The sequence below is a fragment of the Gracilinanus agilis genome, chromosome 1 (genome assembly GCF_016433145.1).
Source record: "Gracilinanus agilis isolate LMUSP501 chromosome 1, AgileGrace, whole genome shotgun sequence".
NCBI classification, from domain to species: domain Eukaryota; kingdom Metazoa; phylum Chordata; class Mammalia; order Didelphimorphia; family Didelphidae; genus Gracilinanus; species Gracilinanus agilis.
In genome coordinates this window covers 724,953,308-724,976,925 of record NC_058130.1, presented here as the reverse complement: position 1 = coordinate 724,976,925, position 23,618 = coordinate 724,953,308, and the positions used below count along the sequence as shown (strand labels likewise).

The 23,618-nt window shown below is 38.3% G+C and overlaps 1 protein-coding gene across 1 annotated transcript in view; it reads right to left on the bottom strand.

The window, feature by feature from the left end:
* MYO9B (myosin IXB) overlaps positions 1 to 23,618 on the bottom strand; it is a 110,308-nt gene that overhangs the window by 64,184 nt on the left and 22,506 nt on the right. Inside the window, exon 2 of the mRNA XM_044671653.1 lies at positions 10,460 to 10,554. Within this exon, the coding sequence (XP_044527588.1) occupies positions 10,460 to 10,554 (95 nt within the window). The remainder of the gene's footprint in view (positions 1 to 10,459; positions 10,555 to 23,618) is intronic.

Sequence of the window (23,618 nt, the reverse complement as noted above, 5' to 3'; positions counted from 1 at the left end):
AAAAAAAAAAATCCTTACCTTCTGGCTTAGAATCAATACTAAGTATTGGTTCCAAGGCAGAAGAGCCAGAAAGGGCTAGACGAGTGGGGTTAAGTGATTTGCCCAGGGTCACCCAGCTAGGAAGTGTTTGAGGCCAAATTTGAGGAGTTCTATCTCTAGGCCTGACTCTATCCATGGAGTCACCTAGCTGCCTCATGAAATTATTTTAAACCTGATGCTATTTCATTAAAGTTCCCTCATGGTTAACGACGATCTCTTCTTGACTATGCCCTGTGATCTTTACTCCACTTTCATCCCTTTGGATCTGTTTGCTTCCTCTTCTGTTTTTTTTTTTTTTTTTTTTTTTGAGCATTTTGTCTAACGCCCTCATCCACCTCACAAATCAGAGGCTGGTCTGTTTTTTTCCTCCTTTTAGTCAAGAATTCTTAACCTATGATCTGTGAACATGTTTTTTCAAAAATATTTTGATAACTATTTCAATATATTTGGCTTCCTTATAAAAATGTATTTTATTTATTTAAAAACAATGTTCTGAGAAGGGATCCACAGGCTTTACCAGATTGCTAAAGGGCTTCAAGACACAAGGTTAAGAATCTATGCTTTATGATCACTTTCTCAGGCATCTAATTTACTTTTTATGGATTTGATGGATCTCTAACTAAGAACTTCTAATTCTCCCTTTCCTAGTTGCCTACATGACCCTGAAATTACTAGATATTGCCACCAACTCCTAAAACTGTCACCTTACAAACCAATAGTCCTTCTAAAGTTTCCCTTTTTCTACTCTGTCAACAGACCACTACCTTCCTAGGCTGGCAACTGGAAAATTTGCATTTGACTCCTTTTTTACCTTCATCACCCTATGCTTTGCCAGTGAGTCCTGTTATTTTTTCTTCAAACTCGTTTCTAAGACTCTTCCTTTCCTCTCCATTTCCACAAAAACCAATCTAATTCAACCACTATTTCAGACCTAAATCAATGCAGAGGTTGGCCTAGATCAGAGATTTTGTTAAACATGCAGCCTTCTCCATATTTCACTAAGTGCTATCCGAATCAGATTAAAATCTAACTGGGAAGGGCAAGTGGGTGGCTCAATGGAAAGAGAGCCAGGCCCAGAGTCAGGAGGTCCTGGGTTCAAATTTGGCCTCAGACACTTTCTAGCTGTGTGACCTTGGGCAAGTCTGCCTAACTCGTACCACTCTTCTGGCTTGGAACTAATACTTAGTATTGATTTTTAAAAAAAGTAATTGGAAAATATTTAACAAAATAAATAAAAATACAATAAAACACAGATAACATTAGATTTTAAAACAAAGTCAATGTGCAGCCTGTAAGGTTTAGTGGTCCTTCTTTCTGTCTGAGTTTGACACCATTGGTCTAGATGACAGTAGGTGTCTGAACCTCTAGTCTGTTGTAGTTCATTATATAAATTATATATAAAGTAGATACATTATATATCATAATGCAGCTTCTGCTAATCCATCCTTCCTTCCTTTCTTCCCTTACCTTCTGTCTTGGAATCAATACTCCATATTGATTCCAAGACAGAAGAGCAGTAAGGGCTAGGCAATGGGGGTTAAATGACTTGCCCAGTGTCATGCAGCTAGGAAGTATCTGAGGCCAGATTTGAACCCAGGATTTCCTGTGTCTGGGCCTGGCTCCCAATCTGCTAAGCCACTACCTAACCTCACTAATACCATTTTCATGCTACATTGTTGTGTTTAGTTTTTCAGTTGTGTCTGACTTCATGACCCTGTGGATCACAGCATGTCAATGCTGTCCATAGCATTTTCTAGGCAAAGATAATGGAATCGTTTGCAATTTCCTTCTCCAGCTTATTTTACAGAGGAGGAACCAAGGCAAACTGGTTTAAGTGACTTGCCCAGGGTCACACTGCTACTAAGTGTCTGAGGTCACATTTGAACTTTGGTCTGCTTGACTCCAAGCCCAGTGCTCTATTCACTGAACCTGAGCTCCTTCTATTTTCATGTTATAACTCTGCTCTGGTACAAGGGAACCCTCTTGCCTTTAGAAAAAACAACAATACCACTTTGAATTTGCATAGCATCTAATTTTAAAAAATTTATTTTTATTTTTTTTCTTAAAACCCCTACCTTCCATCTTGGAATCAATACTGTGTATTGGCTCCAAGGCAGAAGAGTGGTAAGGGTAGGCAATGGGGGTCAAGTGACTTGCCCAGGGTCACAGCTGGGAAGTGGCTGAGGTCAGATTTGAACCTAGGACGTCCTGTCTTAGGCCTGGCTCTTAATCCACTGAGCTACCCAGCTGCCCCCCAATTTTAAAACATTTTAAAATTTCTCATTTTTGGAGTCTGAACAAGTCTGTGACATAAGTAATAATGATAATAGTAATGGCTGACATTTACAAAGCACTAAAGATTCTAAAGACATTTTTTCACAACAATCTGGTCAATTAAATCCTATTGCAAGATTTACTATCCCCATTTTTACAGATATAGAAATAAAAGCTTAGGGTTTGTTAAGTGACTTAAAGCTAAGAAAGGTCTGCGATAGGATTTAAGCCCATATCTCCACCTCTAATTCTGGCTTTCTTTGCACCATGATCATTATGTTCATTTATAGAGATAGACACAGGGACACAGAAGCTAGAAGGAAGAGTTGGGCTCAGCTCCACCACTCCAGGCTCTGTGTCTAACACTATGACCAAACTTCTATTGAGAACTGAAGGCTCTCCTACCATCCATGTACCTGCCTCTTCTATTTATTCTCTAATATAGTTCCTCTGCTCAGTTAAGATGGTCTCTTTATTGTTCCCTGAAAACAACTTGTTCAGCGTCCATGTCCTTGTGCTGGCAGCAAGTCTGTGACACTATCATAACTGGGCTTAAAACATACTTTTCCCTACAACAAGGTTGTTGTAGACAATCCATATAACCTGGATCTTTCTCAGAATAGTCTTGGCACTACCATGTCATTTATACATTAATATGCTGCTCTCCCTAACATGTTATGAGATAATTTTATATCTCATGTCTTTGTTTTGTTATAAAAGGATCACAGACTTTAATGTGGAAGGGAACTCAAAAACCATCTATGTCAACTCTTGTATGCTACAGATGAGGAAACTGGGAGGCAGAAGCAATGAAATGTATATGTCATAACGGTAGTTGTGGCCTGGTTGGAATTTTTTTTTTTTTTAAAGACCCTTACCTTCCATCTTGGAGTCAATACTGTGTATTGGCTCCAAGGCAGAAGAGTGGTAAGGGTAGGCAATGGGGGTCAAGTGACTTGCCCAGCNCAGAAGCAATGAAATGTATATGTCATAACGGTAGTTGTGGCCTGGTTGGAATTTTTTTTTTTTTTAAAGACCCTTACCTTCCATCTTGGAGTCAATACTGTGTATTGGCTCCAAGGCAGAAGAGTGGTAAGGGTAGGCAATGGGGGTCAAGTGACTTGCCCAGGGTCACACAGCTGGGAAGTGTCTGAGGCTGGATTTGCACCTAGGACCTCCCATCTCTAGGCCTGGCTCTCAATCCACTGAGCTACCCAGCTGCCCCCTCCCCGCCCCAAGTTGGAATTTTAACCCTGGTTCCCTGACTTCCAAACTAACACTCCTTCCACTGAATCACATTCTCTTCTGTTCTGGAGGAACACAAGGGCCTGAGCCAATTACAGTAACACGGAGTGCAATTCTGAAAGGCAGCCTTTAAAGAAACCTATTCCTCCTCCTTCCAGGTACAGTTCTCCAGATCCCCAATCCTAGTGGGCCTCTACTCCTATTACCTCATATCTATTTTACGTATTCCTTTACTGGCATACTTCTCTCATTATAAGCTCCTCAGAGGCAGGGGCTTTTCAATTTCTGTTTTTGTATCTCTAGGACTTGGCACATAGCAGATGCTTCAGAAATGCTTGCTTGCTTGAAAGAACCTTGGACAAGGTAGGAGGAGACAAGGGTTCTAGTGAAAATGCTATCATTACCTTGTTGGTAACCTCTGCTCAGTAACCTAATCTCTACAGTCCTCAATTTTCTCATCTATAAAATGAAGGGGCTCGATTAGATGATTTGGGCCCTCCAGCTCTAGAAATTTATGGCTTTATGACAAGAGTTTTGAAGCAAGTCTTTAAGGAGGTCATGGGCATGAACTGGCCAGACACAGAAATAGGGAACATTTCCCTAGCAGGGCGAATCTAAGTACTAGAAAAATTGGGAGGTGGAAATTCACATTCCTTGGTGCAGGCTGTGGTTTGTTTGAGTCAGAGGAAACAAATATAGAATAACCAACTAGTCCAATCTTGGTCATTCCTCTAATTTTATTTGCAGGGTATCTTCCTGGGAAGCATGAACATCACTAATGCCTAGGCTCTCTTGTTCATTCTACTTAGGGGCCTGGCAATATTCACTGTCTCTACTTCTCCCTGTAGAGACCAACAGAGTTTTAAACTTGTTTTTGTTTTTATAATCCTTACCTTCTGTCTTAATATCAATTCTAAGCTAGAGGAACATAGGGCAAGGCATTTGGCATTAAGTGACTTGTCCAGGGTAATATAGCTAGGAAGTATCTGAGGTCAGATATGAATCCTGGACCTCCTATCTCTGGGCTTGGTGCTCAATCCACTGAGCTACCTATCTGCCTCCTCTTAACTTGTTTTAAAAACATTTTGATAACTTTAGAATAATTGGTTTTCTTTGTAGCCATATGTATTTTATTGATAAATTTTAAAACATTCTGAGTAGGGATTCATGAACTTCACCAGACAACCTGTCAAAGAAGTCTCTGGTATAAAAAAAAGAATCTGGATCATAAGCCACCCCACTTAGTTACCTGTATGATCCTTACATGGTTTGATGACTATACATTCAATTTAAGAAATGCTTATTACACATTTACTATGTGCAAGGTGCCATGATAAACAGGGCATACAAGATAAAAAATGACAGTTCCTGTCCTTAAGGGGTATGTTAATTGACCCTTGTGTGCTCCTTGCCACATTAACACTCTGGACTTAATAGAAACTTGCTAGAAACCAATTGCTATTTACTTTATGAATATAAAAAAAATCACATAAAAGCATTATCAGTAAACTTTATAACACAGAAAAATCACATGAATGCAAAGACTCTATAGAGTGAAAATCTTTAAAGTTTTAAAAGATATATAAGTTAGAATGTGGTAGGCAGCCTGTACGTGGATTCTTACTAACTTATTAAACAGGTCCCCTTTTATCCCTAGAGCCAACATTCTGAAAATCAATTATTATAAACTTAATAGTCAACAATCAAATAAACGGATAATTAAAGGAGAAAATTTTTATTTCAATTTTCTTGGATTTCACAAGGCATAATCAAATAAATTACAAATGGTAAACCTGGAAATCTATACAAAGTCTAAGAGACAAAGGGACATCTTTTGGCAGTGGATACAACTTATCAAATCTGTTGTCCTACCTTTCTACAAGACAAGGAAAAGCCATTAAATAGTTCAGCTGCCATTTATTGTTGCTTTCATTTTTATTACTGGAATTAAATTTGTATAGTTTTTGCACAAGGAAAATCAATGGAGGTAGAATAAGAGAAATCATAAAATAAAGTTAAGAATACAGAGTATAATTTTCAAAAGAACTGGAAGCTATTGAAGACCATGTAGAGTAAGTTCTAAATCACTAATAATAAGAAATGAAGATTAAAATAATTTATCTCAAATCTTGAAAATTGGCAAAGATGATAAAATATGACCTCTTACCCTGTTTTCCCAGTTTCTTACAACTTATTCCCTTCTGAGTATTCTATGATCCAGTGACACTGCCCTCTATACTTTTCCTTGTATAAGAAACTCCAATCTCCTGACTGTGGTTATTTTCACTGGCTGTCCCCCATACCCGGAAACCTTTTCCTTCTCATCTTTACCTCCTGGCTTTCCTGGTCTTCTTCAAGTCTCGGCTGAAGTCCCATTTTCTCTAATAAGCTTTCCCAAGTCCTCCTTAATGTTAGCACTTTCCATCTGAGATTATTTCCAATTTACCCTATATAATTTGTTTATATATAGTGATTTGCATGTTGCCTCCTTGATTAGACTGTGAGCTTCTTGAGAGTAGGAAATGTTTTTGCCTTCCTAGTATCCCTAGCACTTAGTAGCACAGTGCTTTGTACAAAGAAAGTGTTTAAGATAGAAGAACAGCAAGGGCTAGGCAACTGTGGTTAAATGACTTGCCCATGGACACACAGCTAATTGTCTGAGGCCAGATTTGAGCCCAGGTCCTCCTGACTACAGGCCTGTCACTTTATCTACTGTGCTAATAGCTGCTCTTAAGATGACCATTCTTTTTTTTCTTAAACCCCTACTTCCTGTCTTAAAATCAATACTAAGTATTGGTTCCAAGGCAGAAGAGTGGTAAAGGCTCAGCAATTGGGGCTAAGTTGACTTGCCCAGCCAGGATTTGAACCCAGACCTCTTGTATGTAGGCCTGGCTCTAACCCCTGAGCCACCTAGCTGCCCCGACCCAACCATACTTAATAACAATTGATAATCATTTAACAAAAGTGACTAAGTTGTTCAAACTTTTTGTTCCGACAATTCTACTAATGGCATTAACCACAAGGAAGTAAAAACTCAGAAACTGAGTTCTATTATATACTAAAATTTTCATGCTTTTTTTGTGGTAGCAAAGAATCAGGAGAAAAATGAATATCTATTGGTTGGGGAATGGCTAAGCAAATTACAACTGCAAGGAACTCAGAAACACAGAAGATTTGTAAGAACTTATGCAGAGCAACAGCAGAACCAGAAAAGCTATCATACAATTACTACAACAATTTAAATAAAGATCTCTGGAAAAAGCTGAAATGAAGAGTTTAAAACAACAACAACAACAACAATGCCAATAATGGCCCCTGGGAACAGATAATGAAATAAATCTCCTTTGAAGAGCAGAATGTTGCATCCATTATCATACACAGCCACGGATTCAATCTTTCTTTGTTACAATGGACAGTTCAGTTCAGGGATCAGGGGAGATATAGAAATGACAGTAATATAAAAATAAAAGGCATTGATAAGCATATTAGTTTATTAAAAGAATAGGCCATATTCAACAAACTTATTTGCCTTTAAAAAAAAACAATATTACTAAACTAGTACATTAAGAGAAAGCTGCAGAGTTTCACTACATTTTAATAGCACCTTTCACAAAATCTCTCATGCTACTCTTATGAGAAGCAGTAAGATGTAGGCTAGATGACAGTAAAATTAGATGGATTTGGAACTGGTTGAATGGCCTGATTTAAAGAGTGGTCATTACTGGTTAGATTTCAGCCTGAAATGTGGAATGCCCCTGGGATCTGTGCTACTTAGCACTTTTATCAATGATTTGGATAAGGCATAGATAGTATGTTTACTAAATGTGCAGGTAATGGGAAGCTGTACCTTACAATGGAGGGCAGTAATGATCCAAATAATCTGACAGGCTAGAAGACTCTGAAACTCCAAAGTGGGAGGTGGCACTCCCTTGGGCCATGGCATGACCCAAAAGGTATTCAATTAGAGGATGAGATGACTGGCATCCTTGTTCTCCCTACTATAAGTTATAACAAAGCTTGTCTTCAGTACCCACTCCAACTCTTAACCCCTTTAGCCCTTAAGTAACTGGCTTTCTATGGCTACGCTGCCGTCCCCTCTTCCCTGTGATAACAGGGTGTCAGTCCTTCAAGGGTAGAATAAAGTAGGAGTACAGCACATAGGTAAGAAAACTTCCCATCTTCCCCATACTCATATCCTGCTCTCCAGATCTCCCTGTGGCTGTAGTAGGCACTCCATAGCACTGCAGTAGTAGCTGGTGAGGGCTCTCCTCCTTTCTGATCCCCGTTTTCCTTTTTGGTAGAACATAGTAAACTGCTCAAGATGAAAAGACTTGCATGGACTTTGATCCTCCTCACAAATCTCATTTCAAGATCCTTTTCTTCCTAAGTCAACCCTTTCAAATTCTTTTGTTTCTTTTAAGGTCACCTAGCCTAGCAGGTTTTAAAGATACTGGTTACCTTCATTTTTTACCTTAACTGAAACTCTTTTCTATAAACTTATTTGTAGAGGCCAATGTGGCTTGATCAAAGGGTAAGAGAATGAATAATGCCTAGTGAGGCTGGAGAGATAGCTTGAGGTAAATGGCCTTAAAAGATAAACAGAGGAGTTTATATTTTACCCTAGGGTCAATAGGAAGCCACAAGAGTTGAATAGAGGTGTCACATGGTCCTTAAGGAAAATCAGTTCTGCAGCAATGAGGAATGAAGTGGGAAGAAACTCAAGGCAAAGAGACCAATCTCTGGGGAGAGGGGATGAAGGAGGTGATGGCTGTGTGAGTTGAGAGAAGGGCTGGATGTAAGAGGCGTTATAGAAGTAGAACTGGCAAGATTTGGTAACTGAATGGATTTTGGGGAGAGTGAGTGAAGAGTCAAGGTTTCCATCTTAGGAGACTGGAAGAAGAATGATGCATGACAGAAATAGAGAGATAGAGAAGTTTGGAAGAGAAGTGGGTTTGGTAGAAAGCTAAGTTCTGTTTTGGATGCATTGAGACGATCTCAGATGTCTATGATGTCAGACATCTAGTTTAGTGTCCAACAGGCAGAATGTGATATAGAAAAGACTGGAGATGAACATATAGATCTGGAAAGTCACTGGCAAAGAGATGACATAACTCCTTGGGGAAGTGATGAAGTCAGAGTTAGTGTAGAGAGAGAAGATTAGGGAGCCTGGGATAAAGCCTTGGGGAACACCTTCAATTAGGGGGCATGATCTAGATCAGTGATTCCCAAACTTTTTTGGCCTACCGCCCCCTTTCCAGAAAAAATATTACTTGGCGCCCCCTGTCACATACTATCACTGCCCCTTACAGTTATTCACCACCCTCAAATGCACCTGTAGCCATCACCATCCCCCTGGATTGCTGCAGCACCCACCAGGGGGCAGTGGCGCCCACTTTGGGAATCACTGATCTAGATGATGAACCAGAAAAGCAGATTAAGGAGTTGTAAAAACAGGTAGAAGAATCAGGAGAGAATAGTGTCACAAAATCTTGGAGGGAACAGAGTATCCATAAAGAGGGTTTTTAACAGTACCAAATGTATCAGGGAGACATCAAGAAGTATCAGAAAAGATATCAAATTTGGCAATAAAAGAGATCATTGTTAACTCTGGAGAAGGCTGTTTCAGTTGAGAGATGAAATAAATGATACAGAGGGAGAGGGAGAAAAGGCAGGCAGGTATCATGGCCTGATGAAACCCTGAGAAGTCTGAAAAGACTAGAGGTCTCTTTCAGGAGATATGAAGCATGGGGAGAAATGGAATGAGAGAAGGTTATGAACAAACAGGAATTAACTAAGTTTTTAATGAGACAAATGGAACATTTCTGAGTAATGGTGAGATCCAGTTTGTGATAAGAGCTTTTGACTTATTTCACCCAGTCATCTGGTTTAACATTTCAGAGTGAATTCCTGTCAAGCAATTCTTCCTTGAAACATCATCCACTGATCAGAGAAAATCAATCCAAAAAGCTAGCATGGTTCGTTATGTTCTCCATCCGTTAGCTCAAGTAAGCTATGTATACTTCCTGTTATGCATTTGCTATGTATGTGTGCTTTCAAATTCTAAAATTTTAATGGAACTTTCTTCAAACCATTTATTCTCCTCTAAATTCTCCTGTTTTTTTTTTGCCAATCATCTTCATAACCTAAGCCACCCAGATTCATAACTTTACTTTCCTCTTACCTCCCACATACACTCAATTTCCAAGTCCCTAGAATCTCTTCTATCTACTCTCTCCTTCCCAGTGATTTTGCTTATGTTCTAGTTCAAGCCCTCATAAATTCTTGTCTAAACTAGGAATTCAAGGTCTATTTGGTGAGGGCAGCTAGGTAGCATGAGACGAGGTCCTGGGTTCAAATCTAGCTATAAGTATTTTCCAAGTGTGTAACTCTGGGCAAGTCACTTAACTCTAATTGTTTATCCCTTATTGCTCTTTTGCCTTGGAATGGAACTGATACTTGTATTAATTCTAAGACAGAAGGTAAGAGTTTTAAAAAAAAAAAGTCTAATTAGGACCTGGGTCCTAAACCACCTTCTCAGATATATTTTTTATCACTTTCCCTCATACACAACTACTTTTCAGCAAAACTAGACTTCCTAGCTCCAATTTCCTGACTCATGCTGGCATCTTCTGCCCAACACTCATGTAATCATACATGGCACATTTACAATCCATGGAATGTATTCTCCTTCTTCATCTCCACACCTAAAATACTTAATTCCTTTCTACTCTCTCCCTCAATGCCTCCTCCTGTGAAGTACTATCTTTTAGGTGGAATATAATAAGCAGTTTTCATGCTCCTTTCCATATATCTAATACCTAGTTCATATACAAGTCTCTTGCAGAGAGTAGGCATTTAAAAATGTTTGTTAAATTGAGATTAAATAAATTATTATACATACCCACGGACAATGCCATTCTCCAAATAGTTGACTTGAATAAATTTCCCAAAACGGCTTGAATTGTTGTTGTGGGCTGTTTTGGCATTTCCAAATGCCTACAATAAAAATAAGGGGAAGTGTTCAGATAGTGAAATCCAAATATTACATGTTTAAAGACATATTATTCATCATGTGAAACTTGAGACTTAAAGCATATTTGTGAAATACATAATGAAAATATAATCTTGTGGAATATTGCCATTCAAAAACATCAAAGCTCTATAATTTTTCAAACAAGGAAACTCAGTCTTAGAAAGATTAAATGATGTATCTAAGGTCACAATGCTCAATTAAGTCATAGAATTGGGACTAGAATTCAAGACTCTGGTCATGACTAAACAAGAATTGTGTAAAATAAAGAACAGCATTCTAATGCCTACTAGAATTCTTTATAATGTCTCTCACGACAGATTTTAAGAGGCCCTAATGACAATAGGAATAATCATATTATTGTGAACTATCAATCAACATTTACTAGTTCTGTGCTAGGCACCAGAGGAAATAATGACAAGAAATGAAACAATCCTTATTTTCATTTATTTATTTTCTATTTTTTAGTAACAAATTTCCACATAAGTTTTCTAAACTTATGACATATATTGTTTCCTTCCCTTCTTCCTTCCCCCTTCCCAGAGCTGATAGGCAATTCAATCTGGATTACACATGTCTTATCATGCCAAACATACTTCCATATTGTTCATTTTTATGTGAATAATCTTACAGAACCCAAAACCCAAAACACATACCCAAATTAATAAGTGATAAATCATATATTTTCATCTGCATTTCTATTCCAACATTCTTTTTCTGGAGGTAGATAGCATTCTTTTTCATAAGTTCCTCAGAATTATCCTAGATAGAAGATACAGAAAGCACTAAAGTATGTGTGGGTACTCAGGAAAGGCTTTGTGTAGAAGAGCTGTTGTGAAGGAATTGGGAGATTAAATAAAGCAGAGGAGGGTATGTCATGAATGGGAGACAACTCAGTACAAAGGCATGGAGTTAGGAGATGGCAGTTTGTGTTTGAGGAACAGAGAGGACCACAGCATGGATAGACAGTAGAATGTGGAAAGGATTACAAAGATAATGTGAAACTAGATTATGAAGGGCTTTAGAAATGAAAAGAGAGACATTTATTTGAACTTAAGAGTCAATAGGCAGCAGCTGAAGTTTACTGAGTAAGGGACTGATATGGTCAGGCCTGTGCTTTAGGAAAATTAACAGTTGTGTGGAGGATGGAGTGGAATGGGGAGAAACTTGAGGCAAGGAGACCAATTGGGAGATCACTGTAATAGTCCAACAATAGGTGATACAGGTCTGGAATAAGGTCTGGAGCCTGTGTGAGTAAAGAATCAGATGAAGAAAGTGGAAATGGTAGGATTTGGGAACAAATCCAATATATGGGGTAAGGAGAGAGTACAGAATTGAGGATAATGTTGAGGTTGCGAACCTGGGAAGCTCGGGGGGGAGAGAATGAAGAGAAGTTCTGTCTTGGATATGCTCAATTTGAAAATTTTATAGGACATTCAGTTTGAAATATCTAAAAGGCTGTTGGCGATGGGGGTTTGGAACTCAGGCTAGAGACTAGAGACTCTGTAGAGGTAGGAGTTATCAGAATAAAGTATGGAACTCAGAATAGCTGATATGGCCACCAAATAGAGTATTAAAAAAAAAAAAAAAAAGGACCAAGGCTGTCTTGGGGTTGACTTATAATTAAAGGCTGTGATATGGATAATATCATTTGGAAACATATTTGTAAGTCAAATGGAAGAATGGAAGTTAGGGCACCACAAGGCTCAAGAGGCAGCTTTCAGCAGAGCTGTTTTGCTCAAGGCCAAAGGTCAAACCATTTTAGGGTTTTCGAACACTGCTTAAATGCCTTACTGATAAATTACCAAAGTATAGTAAAATGATATTAGTTGTTATACTAAATGGGGTTTGTCTATATTTATTTTGTTTTTTTAAATGTAAAAGGAAACAGAGGAGCTGCGAGAGAGGCTGAGGGGATAAAATGTGACAACTTCCCAAATGTTCTAGAATACCTAACTAGGTCAACAAGAATGACTACATTGTGCAGAGAAGCTTCCCCTGAAGGCAAAGCAGGAAGCATCAGAGAGCAGATCACTGTCTAGAAGCATCTTCATAATAGGAAGTCTTCTTCAGTCATCATGAAGTGACTTTTATCAGGGTCACAAGACGGATCAACTTCCTGTTCCAAAAATAAGTGCTATGTCTGCACAAGAACACTTAAAACCACAGTCTAAGCAATATCCAAGTAGACAGAAATAAAATGAACCTCCGTATGAAACTGGCTTTTAATTTAAATTATGAGAGTCAACCATGTTAGAGCTGAAAGTAAAAATGAAGGAAGAGTTATAGAATATAATTTTACATCTTATGGACTACACTGAAATAGTTTCTGCGTGGTAGGTATTCCTGGATCTTTCTTAAAGCTGTCAACATAACCCCAGTTTGCCCAATATTTTTTGCCTTTTGGAAAGGTATTAAGGGACTCAGCTTTTCTGCCAAAAGGCAGTGTGTACAAGTAAAAAAGTGAGAAGAAAAAATATTTATTTTCCGTTCACAATAAAGAGCCCAATTCAATACTGAATTTGCCTTCTTTAAGTCTCTGCTTAAGGCAGGAGATCTTAACCTTTTTGATAAAGCCTATAGACCCCTTCTCAGAATAAGGTTTTTAAACACATACAATAAAATCACAAGATTGCAAAAATGAAACAGTTATACTGAAACAAATTTATTAACCTACTTAAAAAAACCCTAGCTCACAGACTCCAGGTTAAGAGCCCCTGCCCTAGGGAAAGTATTTATTGAGGGTGGGGGTGGAGTATGCAATGGAGGGAGAATACCTAGACAGATTCTTCTGGTATTTGTCATGTGAAATCCTTGCAAAACACTTCTTCCTCTTCTTTTTTTTTAAAAAAAAAAACTCTTCCTTATGTCTTAGAATTGATACTGAATATCAGTTTCAAGGCAGAAGAGAGGTAAGGGGTAGGCGATGGGGGTTAAGTGACTTGCCCAGGGTCACATAGTGAGAAAGCATCTGAGGCCAAATTTGAACCCAAGACCTCTGTCTCTGAGCCTGTCTCTCAATCCACTGAGCCACCTAGATGCCCCCAGATTCTCCTTATTTATAAGACAAAGAAGTTGAAGCTCAAAGAGATGATATGTCCTGAATCAGAGAGGTAGCTATTTAAACTCAGGTCTTCTGACTCCAAAAATCTAGTTTGAGCTAGGCACATGGTTTTAATACTAAGTGTAGGATGGGAAACCTGCAATGTGATCCTTGATTTTTCTTATACAATTTTCCTTGTGGGAATTGTATTCCCTCTCCTCTTCCTATTTTCACTGTTTTCTTTAGTAGGTTCCTTTCTGTTTTGAGGAAGTGATGACTGTAATGTTGGAGTCATCTTATATACAAAGCCTGCTTCATGAATTGGAGTTAACTCTTGGAGAGAAAGCTACAGCCTTATTTCTCAATACCCAAGGTTCTCCGCCCAACCACCCCACTTTATAATAGAAAAAAAAAAATAAACAAAAAAACAAGGCTCAGAGAAGAGCTGAATGCCAGTCTTAGCACAAGAGCTCTTAGGGCTTCTGGTTCCAAGCTCTTCTCACTCTGCTGGCCCCCAATGACTCTCTCCATTAAGGCTATTCCCCATTTTGAGTTTTACTTTTCTCACCTTTAAATGCTGATGTGGATGACCTTGAAGACCTCGCTCAGATTTGATTTTTTTCTGATATTCTTGGGATCTTTAAATGAATTGAAATAATGTATCTTAATTTCAATTATTCTAGTCTTTTTAATAGGGGTTAACTTAAGTCCCTAAACTTTTTAAAAAAACATTTTAAAAAGTAGAATTGGTTTGGTTTATAATTTTTCGTCTTTTGTTTTATGTATTTTAAAACTTTATTCTGAGAAGGCAACCATGACACAAAAAAAAGATGAAGAACCTCTTCCCTCTCTAAGATGTGATGGTCTGTTTTTCAAGCAAATGCAAAAGTATTGCTCTGGATTTTTCTTACTCCAATGATGCATAGAAGACTGCAATGGAGGGCAGGGCTCAGGAAGGTCTGGGCTTGAAACCTGGCTCAGATTCACACAAGTTGTGTGACTATGGAGAAGTCACTTACTTTTCACAGCTCTTGTTTCTTCCTCTGTAAAATCATGATAATAACCTGTAGCACTAACCTCAGAAATCTGTGAGGATAAGATGCAATATCTAGGGCTTTGCAAACCTTCAAGTACCATATGGGGCAGCTAGGTGGCTCATTGGACAAAATCCCAACAGATCCCAAAGAAGCACATGAGCCTCAAAATGGTATAAAATAAAAGGCTGGTAGAAGAATGACTCTACCTTTTTTTGTGGAGGGAAGGGGGAAGGAAACAAGTATTCAGTTCCCATAATATGCCAGGCATGCTAAGCACTTCACAAATATTACTACATTTTATCCTCACAACCACCACAGGAGATAGCTGCTATTATAACATTATCCTTATTTTATAGCTAAGGAAACTGAGGTAGACCTAGGTTAAATGATTTGCCCAGACCTGGGGCTGGATCTGAATTCTGGTCTACCTGACTCCAAGCCTTGGGTGGGGGAAAAAATCAAAGGAGATACTTAAGGAGGCAGCTGGCAATGCAGTGTATAGAGTGCTGGGCCAGGAGTCAGGAAAGACACAAGTTCAAATCTACTCTCAAAACACTAGGTGCATGGCCTTGGGCAAATAATTTAACCTAGGTATGCCTCAGTTTCCTCACCTGTAAAATGTGAATAACAATAGCACCTACCTACCAGGGTGGCTGTGAAGATCAAATGAGATCATATTTGTAAAGTACTTATTAGTACTTGGCACATAGTAGGCACTATATAAATGTTTATTTGTTTCCCTTTCCTCCCTCTTCTCCTTCCTAGTAGGACGTCCCTATGATTGACCAGAATTTGTACCAGGGGTCACTCTCTTCAAAGAAATTTCATATTGTTAAGGAGACAGTCATCAATGGCAGAACAAATTCCTCATGGAGGAAGGAGAGGCAAGCAATGAAGATGTTTATATATTGTACAGACAAGAACAACATAACAAAGAGTCACATAAATGGGACAATGACCCAGGACAATTTGGGGGTACATCAAAGCGTGCACATATGACATAATATTCTAATAATTCTCTTTACAATTTTTATAAATTTTTCCCAAATTTACAATCTTATAGTTTATCAAGATGAATTATCTAATGTAACAACCAGCTATTAATTTTGGACAACTTGACAAGACCCTCAAGTTAACATATTTCTGAATCTTTGGAAGAATTCATGTACCTCAAATCCCCATCAACTGGCAATTCATGGACAGGTCTCATCTGTCTCAACCATCAATAAATGTAGTTATGTGAAATTACTACCTCAATAATGTTAATTATTAACATTAATAATAATATGTTGCTACAGAAGCAAGAGATACAAATAAGGTCTCTATAAGGGCACGCTATCCATGTAAACCGAAGAGACTGTTGCTGCTAAACTTTATTCTGGAGAGACACCACTGATGCATAAAGACAGGATTAGAAACCATTTCATCCAACTCCCTTATTTTACAGATGGAGACACAGAGAAGTAGGGAAGAACAGCCCTTGGGATCAACACTCCCCAAACTTACTTTTGTAAATACTCCTCTACCCCTGCTCTCTAGTAGAACGTAGGCTCTTTGAGGGGAGATAATCTATTATCCTTTACTTTTTTTTTATCCCCAGAGCCTACTAGAATTCCTTGCACAGAGTAGACACTTAATTCAAGGTTATTAATGCTAGAGTGACCATAAAGACAAAGAATATATCAAAGGTAGAGAAACTAAACCCAAAGTACTCTAAATTCGGGTTTACTGCTCTTTCCACTACAGTTCAGTAATTCTTCCCAACGAAATAAAGAAGACTGATATATTTTGTTCAAACAGAAATTTCATTTTATGCTTCAAAAAGCTCAGCTTATTAATGAATTAGTTTCACTAATAATTGTCTCTTTACTCTGGTCCATCCTGCACTCAGTCGTCAGAGATTCTCTTAAAACAAAGATCTGATTCATGTTAATCCCCCTCCACCACTTCCATTTATAAACTCTGTGGTGAGTGGAATGATTCCTTCCTTGGTTCTTCAGTGAGGAGACCCTCTCTGCTCATTGGTGCTTCAGTGGGACACTCCCTTTAGTGTGAGTTCTGGTGTGATTCTTGGTGGTCTTAGTCTCTTGTGCACTGAAGGTTCTTGGCGGATTCTTCAGTGTCTCCTGGCTCTTCAGATTTCAGCTTCCTAATTAGGATTTTGGATTCTGGTGAAATTTGCTTTTGGATTTGCATTTGTGGTCTGGAGGCATTAGGATTAAACTTAGGGTATTTGTAGCTAGGCAGGACTTTCTGTCTCTTTCTTATACTTCCCACTTTCGTTCTTTCCTACCTAGTTGTTGTAAAATAAAGCTGCTACAGTCATTTTGACTTAAGGGATAGTATTTTAAATCAGTGACCACAATATTACTTTATAACTTTCATATTAACATAAAAACCTAAATTTAAACTCTTACAGTTCCAAGGCAGAAGAGTGGTTAAGGACTAGGCAATGGGGGTTAAGTGACTCGCCCAGGGTCACACAGGTAGGAAGTGTCCGAGGCCAGATTTGAACCCAGAACCTCCCATCTCTAGGCTTGGCTCTCAAACCACTGAGCTACCCAGCTGCCCCTGACTATACTCTCTCAATTCCAAGATACTGACCTCTGGCTGTTCCTTGCACTCCAAGTATTTTAATTTGCTATTTCCCATGCTTGGAATTCTCATGTTCTTTCTCTCCCCCTCTTACTTTCCCTGGCTCCTTTCAAGTCTCAACTAAAATCTCTCCTTCTACAAGAAGTCTTTCTCATTCCTACTTAATCTCAGTGCCTTCCCTTAGATAATCTTCAATTTATTCTCTATATCTCTTGTTTGGACATAGTTATTTCCATGTTGTCCCCTCCATTAGATTGTGAGCTTGTTGAGGACAGAAATTTTTCTTTTCTTTTTTTAAAAAGCAGTTAGTATTATGACTGGCACATAGTAAACACCTAATAAATGATGGCCTCGACTACTTAACCAACACAAAAAATAACAAAAAACCTAAACTACACAGAAAATGGTAAATTTACAGATAAGCAGCTATTGAGAAGAAAACACAGGTTTTTCTGACTTCTAGATACTAAGATGTTTTATTTAGCAATTATTCTTGTAGGAGATGTGTATGGCTTTAACCTGCCCCAAAGCTCTAATGATCTCACATGTCTGGTATGCAGTCTCAGCACAGAGCAACTTTTCAAAAGCCATTCTAAAAATATCCGGTTTATATTTCTATATTTCAAAGTGGGAAATGTGTTTAGTGCTTATATGGAGTGGGACAATTAATATTCATTGCTGGAGTTCCAAGAGAGGTCCACATCAAAATTGAAGGAAAAAAAAGAAGGATCAAAACACAAATATGCTTAAGCTAAAGAGTTTTGAATAGCATGGATGTTATGGAATGGAGTGATGGTAGGAAGAAATCCAAGGGGTTTAAGCAATAATAATAATGACAAGCTGATTAGAAAAAAAGCAAAATGCTCCCCAAATGCCTATAAAATTGACATTGATCCAACAAAATGCTAAATTAGAGTGATACCTCTTAGTTTGATATTCATAATTAATTCTTGCAGAGTTTATTTCACCTTAAAGGAAAATGTCATAAATTATATCTTTGTCCTGAAAGGGACCTTAGACATCGTCTAGTTTAAATCCCTCATTTTAATGAATAGGAAACTTGGGTCCCCAGAAGGGGAAATAAGTTATAAATCAAGTCACATAGAAGACTATGGTTACTTCTAATATTTCACTGATCTCTTGTGATTTCAGCCAGTGGGTTGTTTTTGCCTTCTTTGTTGCTTATACTTAGACATTTAGAACATGCCATTAAAGTTTGTTATAACATATATTTTATGTTTATGCAAACTTGAAAAACTTTTTTGGTTAAACTTGAGAGGCTATGTGGTAGGGGAAAAAGTGGCTGAAGACACTTTGAAGTCCAGGGAAATGGGTTCAAAACTCAGCTTTGCTACTAATACAGATAGGTAATGTAACCTTGGGCACCTATATCACCTTTCCATGCACTACAGATCTCTTGTATGTAAAAGGAGATTGACTTGCATAAGTTCGGTAAGGCACTATGCTAGCAGCTAGAGATTCCAATACAAAGAATGAAACAATTCCTACCATTAAGGACTTCTAAGAAGTGCATTCAACTCTAAATCAATACTGTACTCTGATTCTAAGATGATTTTTTAAAAAACCCTAACTTTTCATCATAGAACCCAAACTGTTCCAAGGCAAAAGAACAGTAAGGATTAGGGGGAATGGGGGTTAAGTGACTTGCCCAGGGTCATACAGCTAGGAAGTGTATCAGGCCAGATTTGAACCTTCCTTTCTCCAGGCCTGACTTTCAATCCACCAAGCCACCTAGTGTAAGGGGGGAAAAAAGGGTTTTATGGGTTTAGTATATTAAAAGATGGTCGCCAGAGGATTGAACTATTATCAATCCTCAATTAAGAATAATCTCAAGTCAAAATTGACTTTTGTGGAAGTTTATTTACAATTAGAAAGGTTGAAGGTAGGGAAATTGAGAGAGAGAAACTCTGGCCCAGACCAGGTAAGAATTTAGAGGCCCAGCAGAGGGGCAAAGAAGTAATTAAACAAGGCTTCTAGCCACAAGGCCTTTTACAATTAGAGAGACAAGAGAGGCCTTCCTGAGGGTAGAGCCTCCAGAAATGCCAAGGGAAGAGAGAGAGTCAGCCTAACTTGCCCACGTAACAATTCAAAGAAGCAGTCAGAGGTCCCACAAGAGTCTCAGCATTCCAACACTCCTCCATGAACTAGAAGAGGTCCTCACCAGATGCTGTCTTCTACTGAAGACCTCAGCTGACTGAGGACCTTCTCCTTTTAAAGGGGTCACTTATGCGTCACTTCCTGTTCCTCCCTCCTAATTTGCATGTCCAATCACAATAGACAATTCTCATAGACCACCTGGGGGGGGGTAGGCCAGTTGATTCTGATTCGTCCCTTACTCTAGCACATGTGGGTTACGAACCTCCCAGAATCAGAGGTGTTCTTACCTTTGGTGATTAAATCTAAAGATGGGCAGTGTAGACTTAATCTAATTATTACAATACCCCCTTTTTAAAGAGGGGGCCAAAGGAAAGGAAATGCTCATCTGTCATTCTGCTTCTAAGGCAACTCTTTCAAAGTTTCATTGTATTGTATCCTACTCATTGTATTTGTCAGATTAGGAATAATGTCCCTCAGCCTGATAGAACATTCAGGGGGCCACTTCTGGCCCTTGGGCTGTAGTTTGTCCATCACTGCTCTAGAGATCTTCTTCCAAGCTTGGAATCATTAATGATTCTTTTTGGACCCAACCACCCAATCACTTCTGAATCCATCCAATTGTACTGTTATCAAGCCAGTTCCTTTCCTGTCCACAATAAGAGCAAGAAATATTCTGTACTACTAGCCCATGAACCCCAAGTCTCAAAGTTAATCTGCTATGCCCTGTGCCTGATGGGGTCCTGTTGACTATTTTTGATTTTCTGTTACTTTTCTAGATATACACTAATGGTCCCTTTAATAATACTTTTCAGTTTACCAGGCAACAAAGTCAAGATTACTTTGGTGGAGTTTTCAGCCTTTATTCTCTTCTTTTTGAAACTAGGATATCTGTTCCCCTCCAACACTGTGGGCCCTGTTCAATTTCTCAGGATCTTTTAAAGCTCACTGACAATGGCTTGGTCACATATGACAATTAAGTATGATAGCATCTAATTCATCAGAGCCTGCTAAAAAATTCATCAAGAGCAGCTAGGTGCTTTCTTAAAGTATCTTCAATTTTGTTCTCTCTTTTTCAATCCAAACATTATTCTCTTTGGCAGAGAAAATATAAGCAAAATAGGCGTTGTCCTCTCTTCCCTCATTGGTCATCCATCATCCTATCCACTCTGAAGGTTGTTTTATTCCTTAATTGATCCCTTCTCCCTGAAGGTAGCTAAGAAAAAAAAATTAGCCATAGTATTGTTTTCACTTTTCTCACTAACGATAACTTACTTTAAGCTTTAGGCATTCCATGCTATTTAAAAGACTTTACCATAATTTTATATTATCCATCTTGTATCTTTGCTTCTATAATCTGTATGTGCTTTTAAAATATCTGCCCCTACTAATAATAACAGTATTAATTAATAGTTAATTAGGTAGCACTTCAAAGTTTGCAAATCATTGTCATGCCACTAGACTTTGATGATTTTGGAAGAGAGAGTAAGGACAAGGGCTTTGTGCAACTCCATTTCACTTAAATCCAATTTCCCAACAAGTCAAGACATTGCTCTATGATGTCATCAGTCTTCAAAAATGAAGAACAGTAACAAGATTTGCAAAGCACTTATATTATCCTCACAATGACCCTGGCAGGCAGGTGCTATTATGATCTCATTTTTTACAGATAAGGAAATTGAGAGCAGACAAGAGATTAAGTGACTTGCCCAGGATCATACAGCTAGTATCTGAGGCCACATTTGAACTTAAGTCTTCCTGAGTGTAGGCCTGATCCTCTATCCACTGTACCACCTACCTTGCCCTCTGTATCTCTTCTGCTAAGCTGTTAATTCCCTTTCCAATTCTTTCTTCCGTGACACTCATTTCTTTTAGAAAAACCTCCCACAGCATTCTCATTTCATTTATTAAAAAAAGTTTAAAAGTCTTGCTCCATCACTTCTAGGAATTCTAGTTGAATATTTTGCCCAAGCTGTGTTTTTCTTTGAGGCTTTCTTTGCTTGTGCATGTTTGGAGTCAATTACCTTCTAGATTTATCTTGAGTGCCCCTGATACTGTAATGGTTCTCTGTGGGGCAAAGGGAATTCTCTTTTGATTGCTCATTCTTCCAGTCTACTTCTTGACTTTGCTTTGTACTTGGTGTCTGAGCTAAACTGCTGCTCTGCTTCTGGACTTGCTCTTTTCTTGGTACATTGCCTTCCTCATAATGCCCTGCTAAAGGTCTTGGATCTTCTTTTGCCCTGGTCCATAGCTCTCCCTGGGTGCTGGAATGCAAGATTGCACCTGACATGCTACCCAATATCTGAAGACCTTTCTCTCTGTCTCCTTATGCTGAGTTGGGCTGGACAAACAAATCCTTGTGACTTTTTCTGAATTCCTCCAGCAGGATTTAGTTCTATTTTATAGATCTGTTTGGAGGAGTTTTGTGGAAGGGAGCTCAGCCATATTGCTTCCTACCACTCTGCCATCTTGGTACTGCCTCCTCATACCCTTTGAAGGATGATGAAATTATCATTAAAGCACATCAAGAAATTTTTAGCCACTGTAGTTTTGGCAGAGATTGTACTCCTTTAACTGAAAGTTCTCTATCAGTTACTATCATGTCTCCATGCTAGGCTTATTTTATGTTTCCCAAACTCATCCATTTCCTCTTTCTATCCAAGTATTCTATAGTATAATCAAATGTTATTGCTTCTATTTCTTGCCTCTTCCTCTCATCACAACTCTATCTAAATGTCTTCTTACCTCTGGACCCTCAATTTCCTTACCTGAATAAACTCATCAATCAGCAAACATTTAATTCACATTTACTATATGTTGGTCAATGTGTGTGGAGTATTCAAATGGATCTATACCCTCACTGATGTGCACACTCCCTCCAGTGATGAAGACTGCAACCCATTCATGATGTCCATCCATAGTGTATGTCTCTTGTCAATGTTCTTTCAGAATTTCATTACAGGTGGCTCACCCAATGTCCTAGGGGGCCTTTTTTTTTCCTATTAAAATTTTCATTTTATGAAAGATTCCATGATTCATGTTTTCTCTCCCCTCATCCTTTCATCCCCTTCTTGGAGTTGACAAGCAATTCTGCTGGGTTATACATACATATATTATCATTCAAACCCATTTCCATATTATTCATTTTTGTAAAAGAGAAATCCTTTAAAATCAAAACTCCAAATCACATACCCAAATAAACGAGTGATAAATCATAAGTTTTCTTCTGGATTTCTACTCCCACAGTTCTTTTTCTAGATGTGGATAGCATTCTTTCTCATAAGTTCACAGAATTGTCCTGGATCATTGCATTGTTATTAGGAATGAAATCAATTACCTTTGATCGTCCCACAATGTTACAGTTTCTGTGTATAATGATCTCCTGGTTCTGCTTATTTCATTCTGCATCAGATCATGTAGGTCTTTCCAGTTTTTATAGAAATCCATCAACTTATCATTCCTCATAGCACAATAATATTCCATCGCTGATATATACTATAATTTGTTCAGCCATTCCCCAATTGAGGGATATCCCTTCATTTTCCAATTTTTTGCTACCATGAAAAGTGCATTTATAAATATTTTTGTACAAACAGATCCTTGCCCAGATTTTTTTTTATCTCTTTGGGATATAAGCCCAGTGGTAGTATTGCTGGATCAAAGGGCATGTATTCTTTTAAGGCTCTTTTGGCATGATTCCAAATTGCCCTCCAGAATGGCCAGATCAAATAACAACTCCACCAGCAATGCATTAGGCTCCCAACTTTGTCACATCTAGGGGGTCTTTTTTTGAGTTCTTCTGATACTTCAAGGATCTCAATGGAATATGTAGGCTGTTCACTAATCTGTCAGTTCTGCCATGTGTCAAGCTTATCCTCATTCCTTTCACATATTTCTTTGAGACATCTTTTACATGGTTTCCTGTCTATAATTCCTTGTTGTTAATATGTTGCAACCTGCTCAAGCTCATCACATGCTTCTGTCCTTTGAGTAATCCCCAATTTTAGTTCTTTGGAGATTCTAATATGTCATGATTCAAAGTTATAAATTATAGGAAGAAGAACTATAAAAGTTGTGTTTGATTCAGGGTATAATCTGGAATCACTAAAGGAACTTTGCGATTTTCAAAGCCAAGTTCTCTCTCTTCCTATAATTCTGGTCCCAAATGATCATTTATTTGCACTATCTGACTATTTAACTAAATATTACAGTCTGGACAATAAACACTTTTAATCCATCT